The 12,050-nt window shown below is 38.0% G+C and overlaps 1 protein-coding gene and 2 long non-coding RNA genes across 5 annotated transcripts; 1 reads left to right on the forward strand and 2 right to left on the reverse strand.

Annotated features, from left to right (window-relative positions):
- Positions 1 to 355: 355 nt before the first annotated feature.
- Positions 356 to 5,815, forward strand: LOC133308458 (uncharacterized). Its single transcript, XR_009751166.1, has 3 exons — positions 356 to 432; positions 739 to 823; positions 5,682 to 5,815. It is a non-coding gene; the product is annotated as an uncharacterized LOC133308458 (long non-coding RNA).
- LOC133308449 (uncharacterized) lies at positions 2,413 to 3,242 on the reverse strand. The gene is made up of 3 exons (XR_009751164.1): positions 3,212 to 3,242; positions 3,046 to 3,112; positions 2,413 to 2,614 (listed from the first exon to the last, which is right to left on the reverse strand). It is a non-coding gene; the product is annotated as an uncharacterized LOC133308449 (long non-coding RNA).
- LOC133308457 (pleiotropic drug resistance protein 1-like) lies at positions 5,306 to 11,765 on the reverse strand. Of its 3 annotated transcripts, none has more exons than XM_061509081.1 (22): positions 11,443 to 11,765; positions 11,194 to 11,314; positions 10,899 to 11,072; positions 10,634 to 10,793; positions 10,441 to 10,517; positions 10,261 to 10,314; positions 9,776 to 10,168; positions 9,405 to 9,686; positions 8,989 to 9,305; positions 8,724 to 8,884; positions 8,525 to 8,628; positions 8,287 to 8,443; positions 8,117 to 8,206; positions 7,863 to 7,987; positions 7,416 to 7,748; positions 6,988 to 7,278; positions 6,819 to 6,902; positions 6,602 to 6,735; positions 6,283 to 6,510; positions 6,021 to 6,192; positions 5,680 to 5,934; positions 5,306 to 5,566 (listed from the first exon to the last, which is right to left on the reverse strand). In XM_061509081.1, exons 1-22 carry the CDS (start codon positions 11,757 to 11,759, stop codon positions 5,306 to 5,308), a joined length of 4,290 nt encoding a protein of 1,429 aa, XP_061365065.1. In that variant the 5' UTR covers positions 11,760 to 11,765. The 3 variants fall into 3 exon arrangements, with proteins under 3 accessions (XP_061365065.1, XP_061365064.1, XP_061365063.1); XM_061509080.1 differs by having other exon boundaries at positions 8,165 to 8,206; positions 11,443 to 11,759; XM_061509079.1 differs by having other exon boundaries at positions 7,863 to 7,972; positions 11,443 to 11,759.
- Between the last annotated feature and the right edge of the window lie 285 nt (positions 11,766 to 12,050).

A 12,050-nucleotide genomic window follows, 5' to 3' on the forward strand; every position in this document is an offset into this window, starting at 1 on the left:
ATATATATATATATATATATATATGAGGTAGGATCCTTTAACACCTCATCTAAAAGTCATTAGATCAAAAAAGATTAATGGTGTCACATGTTTACAAATCAGAGTCGTTGATTTTTTTTTTATCTAACGGCTCTTTGATGAGGTGTCAAACTTTAAATTTGACACCAGTGTCAAATGATCCTGCCTCTATATATATATATATATATATATATATATACACACACGTTAAGGCCCAAATTTTATTAGATGGGTTGGAGTGTCCTTTCAATTTTGGGCCCAGTATATTTCGTATTTTCCAAACCACTAACTTTTTTTTTTTTTTGGTACATAACCACTAACCTTTTAAATCCCGCAAAATTGATGGGAAATTTGAAACAGACTATAACAACCACCCCATCCTCACCTTCGCAAGTTGTCGTTCCCGGCGATTCGGTGAGTTCGACATCCAGTTAAGTTTATTATGTTTATAATCATACTTAGATTCAGTTTAGCATGCATAATTAGTTTTCTGAGTTTAGACCTAGTTTGCCACATTTATTTGCTAATATTACAACTGTATATATAGGGTGTGTTTCCAATTCTTGTTTGGTTGATCTATATTTTCATGTCATATGACCAAGAAATTAAGAATCATCATGCATGACAGCACTTTGCACTTCAAGGCGTGTTTGTGAAAAAGAAATAGCAAATTTTTCCTTATTTTGTGTTCTAATGACAAATTAATTTCTTATTTTCAAGTGCCTGATCGTTGAGAAGATATCACCGTGAGGATTTGATTACTATTTTTGCTGGTTGATGCGCCTTGTTTGCTTACTTTTGGCAGGTTTGTCTTTGTTTGCTTCCATTTATGTTATTCTGTGATTTGATGTTATTATTTGTGCTTTTGACATTTAGCATTTTACTGCTATATTTGGATTTGATATTACTGTATTCATGGATAATTCGAGGCAGGAGGCCTATTAGATTTGTGTTATGGGTAATATATCATTATATCATTGTTGAATGTTGACTTGTTGGATAATTTGATGCCTGAGACTTTTTGGATTTGTGTTACAGTACTATATCCTTGTTGACTTGTTGGATAATTAAGAGGCCCGAGGCTTATTTTATTTGTGTCATAGTGCTTGATTATTGGATAATTTGAGGCTTGTTATATTATCTTATTGTAGTGAATGTGTACTCAATTGTCTTGTAACAGTATAGTTATTGGCCTATTTAAAATGTAACACCCCGTTCTAGAACCGGTTTGTTAACATCGCCTTATGATATTAAGCGCAGTTACAATCACATGGGTTCAATTAAAATCCGGATAAATTTTTCATTTTAAAACGTACCGAACTTATAATACCCAATTTCGTGATCATAACCATATTACCTTGCGGAAACAGATAAATTAAGCTTAACATCATGTTCTTATTCCATTTTTAAATCATTAATTTACTTCTTATTTAGTTCACATCTTCTACTATATTGTAGGTTTCTTCATTAGCTACCTGTGGCTTCAAACCGTGCTCAAATCGGGGCACTGTAGCCCAAGTTAGGACAATTTGGAGCAACACAAGAGAGTGTTGGTCACAGGCCCAGCGCGCTTCAGCGCGCTACCGGGCGCTCAAGCACGCGCTATCGGGCGCTAAAGCCTCCATCTGGGCGCTTAAGCGCACGGAGGCAGTAAGCATCAGGCATTCCAGTGTGGAGGGGCGCTTAAGCGCGCAACAGGGTGCTCAGGCGCGCTATCCTGGGCGCTCAAGCTCCCACGGGGACGTTTTAGCGCGCAGGGACAAAAGCATCTCCTCCTTCAGTGACGAAGGGCGCTTAAGCGCGGACCAGGGCGCTCAAGCGCGCAACCCTGGGCGCTTAAGCCCCACCCTGGGCGCTAAAACACGAGGGGGCAGTAAGCCACCCAACTTTCTGCAGCAAGGGGCGCTTAAGCGCACGCCAGGGCGCTCCAGCGCGCAATCCTGGGCGCTTAAGCCCCCACTTGGGCGCTCCAGCGCGAGGAGGCAGAATGCATAGGCACTCGCAGGGGCAGCAGGGCGCTTGGGCGCGCTCCTGGGCGCTTAAGCGCGCTGCCAGGGAATTCCAATTCCCACATTTCTCAAGTCCAAGCCTAGGGGAAAATGCATCCCCATTACAAACCCCAAATGTCCATGCCCCAAAACTAAATCCTAGCACTCATCCAACCTCTCCTCATGAGATTTAGCTAGAATTTGGGCAACATGACCTTTGTTTTCTCATCGTTTACCAGTTTAAACAAAAGGGTACCTAATTGATTTTCAGCCCAACCAATTCAACAACTCAATACATAACAAGCATGCATATATTGAATTTCAAGTAGGCATCATTTACATTACATATCCTTTACAAATCAAAGAACTTAGCTTACAAAACACTATGATCATTCCCTTGGCTCCCATCAACAAAAGGTGTAACCAAAGGCATGAGCATAGGCTAAGTTCATCCAATGAATCAAGATATACAAATGATCATGGGCTTTCAAAATAAAATCCTATACATGTCAACTACAAAAGGCATGCATAAACTCAAAGAAGTGCCATATTTCATGCATAATCTAGGTATGGCCACTTGCCACCAGAGGCTCCTGCAGCATCCTTACCTGAAAGGGGGTCCCCACAACACGGGGTGAGATATACGAATATATCCAGTAAACCAGGGGTCCTTGGAGCATCTCTCCACCCCACAGTTCCATATCAGTGTAATAGCAATAACAATAATAATGCAGTAAATACATATCTATGCAAAGTGCAATACATCTCCAGGAGAAATCCCTCGAGCTCTCAAGCTGTCCTAAGGAAACTCAGATGCAAATAGTCCTACTGGCCAGCTAACTACCAAGTATGATTTACGCATCGTCATGCCACATACCAACATAGGGAAACACCATCCTATGCCACACCAAATGCATACACATACGTATAACAAAGCATTACACTATTTTATTGCATTTATATACACAATCACAACCTCCACCCTTTCAGGGCTTGGTAGAACAGTCAAGGGAATTACACCCAAGGTCCGAAGGCTTACCTCAATGCTTCAGTCAACCTTTGTTCTTCACCAACAGTTTCAGCAATCAACTTTTACAAACATACACCTACACATGGTGTAGTGCAATCAACACATTGCATCCAAGAGTATTTCACAATCAACCATCAAATGTTCAATTCAAAACACCACACAAGTGTGAGCTTACCAATTCCAATGAGCTATTCAAGCTCCATAGCTTGTTCCAATGGTTGATCACTCACGGTTGGTCCAAATGTCTCAATCCTAGACATCACAAGGATCCAATCAATCATTCAACTCACTAATTGTTCAACATGCTAGAATACTAACCAATCCAAGCATGAATTTTCCAATATTATGAACAATTATCAAATGACTATCTAGGCTCATTTCCACCGATTAAATGACATTCCTAGCATTTTCCATAACATGCTCTAAGCTCCATTCTTCCTAGAACATAGCTAATTCAACTACATTTCATAAAAATCCCAATTTACTATTCACAAACCCTAACTCATGCAAATTTCAAGGGATCATGAGGTTCAAGGGTTAGAATCTTACCACCAATGGTCACACAACCAAGGATTGATGGCTCCTCAAGCTTCAATGGAGGTAGAAACTCTCAAAACCCCAATTTTCACCAAAGGGCCGAATTTTTGAGAGGTAATATCTCTCTCCACAATGCTCCCCACTCAAAACAAAGCTAGGATTATGAAAGAGGGCGAGATTCTAAGCGATTTAGGCTTTTGAATCACCCAAAACCGTTGGGATTTGCTCTCTCTCTCTCTCTTTCCCTTTTCTTCTTCCCTCTCTTCTCCCTCTCTTCTCTTCTCCTTTCTGGTTCGACGGGTTGGGTGGGAAATGAGGGGTTTTTTTGGTGTTTTACCACTTAACATTGGTTAAGTGGTAACATGTGGGTATTGGTTCGTCTATCTATTCAACTCCAATAATTACCAAACTTTACCCAAAAGTCTGGAATATTATTCTAGGAATATTACTATTTTTATTTTTATATTTTGGGTACTTTTGCCAGTACCCATTTATACCCCTTAATTTTCACTGAGTACACTTTTTAACTCCAAAGTGACTCAGATTCATTTAATTAAGCCTTATACTTAATTTCACTCACTAAAACATGTTTAATTAATTAATTACACTTGATTTACTAATTAATTAAGATGGGCTATTATAGGCCTAGCTTGTTGTAATATTTAGAGGTCTATATGCTTATTTAAAAGTGCTAGCTCATTGGCCTCTGACCTTTTTAAAAGCCTTAATGCAGAGGATATCTTTAAATTAGCTTTTAGGTCAAGCCAAGCCTAAGCAAAAAAGGCTTTATCAAGTAATAGTTCAGGCCCGAGCCGTGGGTTTGAGAAATAGACAAGGTGAACTGAAGACTAGCTTAGTCCAGTGTTTCCGTGCCTACTTAATGGGACTATATGGATCTTTATGTGAAATCACACAAATATCAAAGAGCTTGTGAATGAAGACTATCCCTTGAAATTCAATTCGTTTCGGTTACCTTTATTTCTCTTAAAATCAGACAAAATGAAGAAGTGATTTATAGGCTTGCCTCAATATATTCTTTTACATTGATTGATAAATGAGTAACTCAGAAGTCATGTCTTGATGACATGCTTCTACATTTATAAAAGAATCTTCGGGCCTGTTTGGAGAACCTGGTAAAGAAAATAGGATAGGATAATTTATCATATCCTACTTTTATCTCTTCTTTGGTGGGTCAATAGGATATGGAGCACCTGATAAAGAAGATAGGATAGGATAACTTATCATATCTTACTTTTATCTCTTCTTTGGTGGGTCAATAGGATATGATTAGCTTATCCTATTGTCTCATTTTATCCTATCCAATACATGATTTCTTATCCTATGGGGGGAGCTGGGTTAGGATTCAACAAGATAGGATACCCATATTGGATACCCAATATATCCTCACGCACCCAATATATTTTTATTTATTGCATTATATTTTGTTTCTTCTTTCTCCTTTCTCTTTCTACATAATCTTATCAAATTGCTAATCAGGTGCTCATCAAACACAGGACATGATATAGGCTTATCAGTCCCATATCATATCCTACCCTTATCCTATCCTGTCCACCAAACGAGCCCTTCAAGTTGGAACTAGAGGGGAACTAAGCTTCCTAGGAAAATGCAGCATGAATATGATAGATATAAGTATTAATAGGGCACAAAATAGTAAAAAATCAAATTGTTTAAAGATGTGAAGAATCCTTGGACATGGATGAAAGAGTCTAATTTATCGCCTTTGGAAGTTGAAGACCTTGATTGAGACAGCAAAAATAAATGCAAAGAGCACTCCGGTCCCAAAAACCACAACTGCACAAACTCCTATAAAGTCATGCTTGAAGTCAAAATAATTTCTTATGAACTCTTGCACTGACATATTTTCTGATTCCATCATGTTGGTTATATCTCCATATTGTGATGCAACCAACCCATATATAGTCCAGGCCATAGGACATGCCCAGTAGTACCACCTCCACCATATAGGAATTCGCTGTTGTCAGAACGGTAAGAAAATGGAAAATAACAGTAAGCATCAACATAAATACATCTGTTGTATCCATGCATAGATATTATTCAATGCATTCAAAGGTTGGCAACACTTACAGGTCGTGGGATGACAAATCCTGAAAAGAGGTTCCAAATGGCATAAAATGCAGCAGCCACAATTGAAGCAACATGGTGATTTGGGGTAACTGCCACAGCCATCATGCCATAGAAGGTGAAGTAGCACAATGTGAAGTACATGAAAAACATATACCAAAAGAATTTCTCTGAAGTCCACTCAAATCCAATCATGGCATAAACTATGACACCATATGTTGCAGATTGGGCAAAAACATAAGGTAGCTCTATTATAACCTGTGGCAAAAGGGAATGAGTAGTGTTAACATGGATATATACGCAAACTTGTACAATTGCTTTTTGTGCGATGGTGATTTTATTACCTGTGCAAGTGCATAGGGTAAGGCAGAATACATTCCCGCAGATCTTTCTCTATAAAAGACAGTTCTTTCAACTGCTACCACTGATTGTACAGAGGCAGAATTCTGGATCCCAAGGAAGAGAACAGCATTATACATTGAACCGATGGAATTAAACAGGTCTTGTCTGTTTGAGCTGGAAGTCGCCAAAAGGAATTAAATTCAAGTGGAACAACAAAATTTACTAATTGATGTCTTATTTCTAAATTACTAAGGTTTGACTTACTGTTTGCTTCCGAGGTCCCAGAACATTGTTCCTAAAATCACGGCTATGATAGTAGTGGAGAAAAACCTCACAGCAGTGTATGGTGGATTGCGCCAATATGACCAATGTTGTTTCCATAAGCAAGCCAAGCATTGGACCAAAAGTGACTGGGAGTATTTAGTTGGGAAATGAAGATCCTTTGAACCAAGAGCTGGATTACTCTGTTCTGCTATAAGTCGCTTGTTTCTCCTGAAGAACAATGTACAACAATCTAAGACTTTTATGAATACGGTCATAGGTATTGTAGTTAATAAATTCATAACCTAACATATTAACTTACCTATATAGCTCAGAGTTCTTATATATCTCATGAAAATCAACACCTAAAGTAAGTTCTTGAGCTGAAGTTGTAACTTCCAACATCCAAGTTGCTGGGTTATACCCATCTTTGATTTTACTAACCCCATCAATGCTCTGGACAAAAGAAAATATTAGAAAAGAAGTGATTACCAAGAAGAATTATGGCTAAATAATATTGAATTTAAGTTGTATCCAACCTCAAAATACTTGATCAATTGATTAGAATGACGGCCCAATGGCCCAACATATATTTCTTGCCCTCCGCGCTTCATCAAGAATAACTAGAATCACATGTAACATGTTTCAGATTCAAGTCCAACAAAGGAAGAACTATAGAACACGTCATTTTATCATATCATCTCTCACCTCATCAAAAGCTTCAAATAAGTCAATGCTTGGCTGATGGATAGTGCAAACAACTGTTCTTCCCGTGTCAACAGTGTTTCTGACAGTTCTCATAACAATTGCTGCAGCTCTTGCATCTAATCCAGAAGTTGGTTCATCCATAAAAATTATGGATGGATTAGCCACTAATTCAACTGCAATAGTTAGCCTCTTGCGTTGTTCAGTTGAAAGACCATTTACACTTGGCAAACCAACCAGTGAGTTCCTCAACAGGTTCAGCTCCACGAGTTCCATGACTTCCTCAATGAACATCTACAACAATTTGTTTCCATGTTTAGGAAATCAGTTATCTCAATTAATGAACAGCTTAAACTTTGCAAATTAATTTGGACCTTACTAAATTAAGTAAAAAGGAAAACCATTAGGTGTCTTATGCTGCAAGTACTAACCTTCCTGGTATTGGAATCAACTTCTGCTGGTAAACGAAGCCATGCTGAGTAAAGCAAAGACTCATGGACAGTAACATGAGGAGAATGGATATCATTCTGCTCACAATAACCAGAGATCCGAGCAAATGTTTCTTGCTTTTTAGGATAGCCAGAAACTTTTATGCTTCCATCTATATACCCACCAGTTTTCCTACCAGCTAAAACATCCATCAAAGTAGTTTTGCCAGCTCCACTTACACCCATCAAGGCTGTAAGAACACCAGGCCTAAATGCACCACTAACACCTTTCAAAAGCACTAACTTGTCCTCCATTACACCTTGATCCTTCATTTCCTGTGAGTTGAAATCCCAAGAGTTAGGCTTAAAATTGTTTTGGACTAAAGCTGAGTTGAACTAAAAACACTATTAGAAACCCGAATGTTAATTATAACTTTAAAAATGACTTACCTGTGGCATGTCAACGGAGTATGAAATTTGATCAAAAGTGATACAATATGGTTCAAAAGGAAGAACCATTCCTCTTCTATCTCTCTTGCTGGAAACCACAATAGCATTAGCTCTTCCATATTTTTCTGCATGACAGTAGAAAAATATTTCAACATCTAAACGCATATTAGGAATCATTAACTAACTGACTCACACTCTTGAAAATAGTATGCATGCACTGAGTGTTCATAAGAGATATAAATAAGATGGATCACCTAGTTGCGGTAATTCAACTTCTCTGTCTCTTTCATTAGGCGTATTGCCTTCTAATTCCTCAGTTATTGTTGCCTGTGGCTTATCAAATGCTGCAAAAGTTATGTACATTTGTTAATAAACTTCTGCATCGCCACAAGAATCTTAAATAACCAAACGTCAAGATACTTACGATTGAGGTAAGTGAGAGCCACAGTGTATATAATGTTGAAAAGGAACATAAATCCAATCAATGCTCCAATCCCTATCCAATACCAATATGCATGTGTGAAGAACCCACGGGACTCCAAAACTTGAATTCCCAGTGTCACATTTGAATTTGGGGTTAACTGTAATTGAAAAGCAAATGAGTTAGGTATACACATTTCTGAACTGAAAGTAAATTAAAGTTGCAAAGATTAAGAAATTACATGGTTCCAACTATTTCCAAGGAATTCATTCACCATTATAGCATTTTGCCCATACATTAAAGGTGAAATCCAGTAACCCCAAATCCACCATCTCTTTATATCCTCTGTTTCGTTGCCAATAAAATGATAGAAGCATTAATATCAAATTCTATCATGTGATAAATGCAACAAATTTGTTACATCTGTTGCTTGCACTCACTTCTTGACAGAATAAAGCCGCCTAATGCAAAAAGTATGAGAAGTGCAAAGGACCCAAATGTGTTAGCCACAGTCATGTCCCTTCCCAATGATGCAATAGCTCGAAACAATCCAGAAGCCATTTGGTTAATCAATACTAGCACAAGGTACTGCTTTAACAATCTGCATAAAAAACGAGACTTAACTTAACACCATAAGTAACACTAAAAGCAAACAAGCAGAACTAGTGTTCATTTGTTGCAAACATATAAAGAAAGCTTCTTTACCTGCCAACATTTGGATCAAATCCAATCACATAATAGGTGAGAAATACCCAAACAGCAGCTTCTGCAAATGTAATAGGGATCTTGAGGATCCATGAGGGAATGGCATATGCCCATGAAGGAAAAAATAAAAGGTCTCGTTGCTTGTAGAAAACAGGAAGCTTTACGATGGTCATTGAATGCTCAGCCATTCCATTAAACATGAGCATTATTACTGAGAAAAATAGAGCACCAGCATAAACACCTCCATCATTCAAGGAATCCCGGTGCATCTCAGTTCGTAGAAAGAGTGTCATTGACAATATTGCCATTGTAGCAAGCTAAAAAGCATTGAGAGAAAAATCAAAAGTCAAAACCATGTATGCCAAACAATTATAAGTTCAAAAGCATTTATTTATATAAAGCAGCTAGAAACCCACTTGGAATAGCTTGAAGATGTAAACGAATGAATTCCTTTTCATAAGCAAATACTCTCTTGAGAAGTTAGCCTTTAGTAGCTCCTTCTTGTTAACACCATACTTTTTTGTGGTTAATGCAGCTGGGTGGTTCTTAGTCTTGTCAAATGGAATTGCAAGCTCATCTCCAATTGCCATTCCAATGTGGAATGATTGAAATGCCTCGGCAAATTGAGTTACAGTTACAAACCTGTATGGTTCATCTCTGCGCATCCAATACTGTTCTTGATCCTTTCTTGAAGTTACCTATTGGAAGATTAAGATTGTATCATATATTTACATAACCTGCATCAAAAATATCAAATGAGGGAAACATGAGATAAACTTTGGCTTACTTCTTGAAGGAAGTCAGCAACACCTTTCCTCTCAGGACACTTAAAACCCATAGATTCAAAAAAGTCAAGAACATGTTCACGGGGTCCTTGGTAGACAATTTCACCATCAGAGATAAGAATAATATCATCAAAAAGCTCGTAAGTCTCCGGTGCTGGCTGGAGCAGAGAGATAACTGCGGTTCCATTAAAAATGTGAACATATTGCCTAAGAGATTTCACAATTTGAAAAGTTGTCGAACTGTCCAAGCCAGTAGATATTTCATCCATGAATAGAGCATTTTCTGGTCCAACCAGCATCTCCCCTGTAGTAACTCGCTTCCTTTGTCCTCCAGAGATACCACGCAGCATTTCATCCCCTACCATAGTATCAGCACATATATCCAACCCCAAAATCTGCAAAATTTTGAAGTAAATATCTTTCGGCTTCACTACATAGACAATCTTAGAAAACTGTAAAGCATGAGAGAACCTTATTCTTTTATTACCTTCAGTACATAATCTGTTACCAGGCTTGCCTCTTGGCCTTCAGCTGCAATTGCCTGGTATATATATCAGATGCAAAGACATTATATCCAAAACTAAAGAAATAGCTTATTTTAGTGCAATGAAGATTGATAATATCTACTCAAAAAAAAAAAAAAGATTAATAGTAGCTTCTGTATCACCTTCATGAAGACATCAATATCTGAGTTTGGCTTAATATTAGCTTCTTTTTCTCTTCTAGACAACTCAGATAGCATGTCTGTGGATCACAGAAAATTATTAAACAGTTAGACTAAAGTTAGACCCCGAATATGATATGAAGAAATTACCATCATGAAAAAAAGAAGGCAAGGATTGGAATAAATAATGGCTAACCATAACGTGATCCAACTCCTTGGCACCTTGCTGAGAAAGCCAAGGTTTCCCTTACGGTCATTTCTCCAATATGAACATCATGCTGGCTAATATATGCAGCAGTTCTCTGAGGTACAAACTCATCCATTCCATGCCCGTTATAAGTCACACTCCCAGACACCTGGAGGACACAAGGGCATCCAAATTGGATGAAAACTATCACTTTCTAATAGACAACAAATTAAAACAATAAATAGTTATAAAATTAAGTGGAATGGTTTCTCACCTTCAGATTTGGATCAAGCTTTCCTGACAAGGCCAAAAGGAGTGTGGTCTTTCCAGAACTTGGAGGACCAAGCAGCAGTGTCATCCTGCGAGGTTTGATGATTCCACTAACATCTTTGAGGATAGTCACATGTTTCTTTTTGCCTGAGAGAATATGGAGAGAAGCAAAGAATTTCTAGAAGAGCAAAGAGAAAAAGATTGTTAGAGAATGAGACTAATTGTAGAACAAAAAAATACAACAAGAAGACTAACTTAGAAACACAAATTTTCAGGAGCTAGAATGTGCCAAAAATTACCTCCACTATATTAGTAGCAAAGTTCAGGAAAGTGGGCAAAGCTCTGCTTCCCACATAAACCAATGCCTCAACATTGAGGTGCTGAAATCGAACTTCAATTGTTGGAATATCAATCCCAACTCTGACAGAATTTGAAAAAGAAATGTCGCAGAGAGAGAGAGAGCTGATTATGTTATGAGAAAAAAAAAAAAAAAAACTTTGAAGAATCAAACAACAAAGAAGCAAGAGCAATGCATCCTTATTCTTTACCTATCAATTCGTTGCTTGAGCTCCAACAAAAATTTCTCATTGTCTTCTTCAATGACGTTGATCAACCTATCTAGCAGCTTCTGTCTTTCTTGAAACCCAAGTTCAGTTATATCAATCTCATTGGAGACTCCACGTGATGTGGTCAACAACCCTTTCCTCAAACGGTTGTAAGTAGGAAGCTTTTCAAGTGCAGCCCATTTCAGAGATTCTTCATCGTCTTCTTCATGTTGCGAGGACCTCGAGAAAACATCCATGTTTCTCCTAAGACTACTTCCTCGTAGACTATTACTTGCTCTGTATATATCACTTCCCTCCATTGCTGTCACCAAGTCAACAATTATCAAAGCCAACAACTTTTGCAACTTTAGCTCAAACCCACCAAAACCCAGAAGCCTTTTTCTTCTTCAAAGCTAATGCAGTTACAAACTGCTATTGTGGAAATCAGAGAAGAATGCTATTTGCAACAACTGCAAAAACCCGGAATATGTAACATTACTTTTCTTCTAAGAAATATACAACAGAGAGAGAGCTAAAAATGAGAACCCTGTTTTCTCCACACAAAAAAATGAGAACCCTGAAGAGGATGAAGGGGGGGGGGGGGGGGGGGG

This window comes from Gastrolobium bilobum, unplaced genomic scaffold (genome assembly GCF_033153095.1).
Source record: "Gastrolobium bilobum isolate Gb01-03AN ecotype WA unplaced genomic scaffold, APGP_CSIRO_Gbil_v1 utg3150, whole genome shotgun sequence".
Lineage (NCBI taxonomy): Eukaryota > Viridiplantae > Streptophyta > Magnoliopsida > Fabales > Fabaceae > Gastrolobium > Gastrolobium bilobum.

Excerpts from the sequence above, each read along its gene's own strand:
- LOC133308457 (XM_061509081.1), bottom strand. The coding sequence starts at position 11,759 with ATGGAGGGAAGTGATATATACAGAGCAAGTAATAGTCTACGAGGAAGT. Across the intron at positions 7,988-8,116 it reads AGTTGAATTACCGCAACTAG|AAAAATATGGAAGAGCTAAT; the intron begins GTGATCCATCTT and ends ACTGTCATGCAG. Across the intron at positions 7,749-7,862 it reads ACTCCGTTGACATGCCACAG|GAAATGAAGGATCAAGGTGT; the intron begins GTAAGTCATTTT and ends TTCAACTCACAG.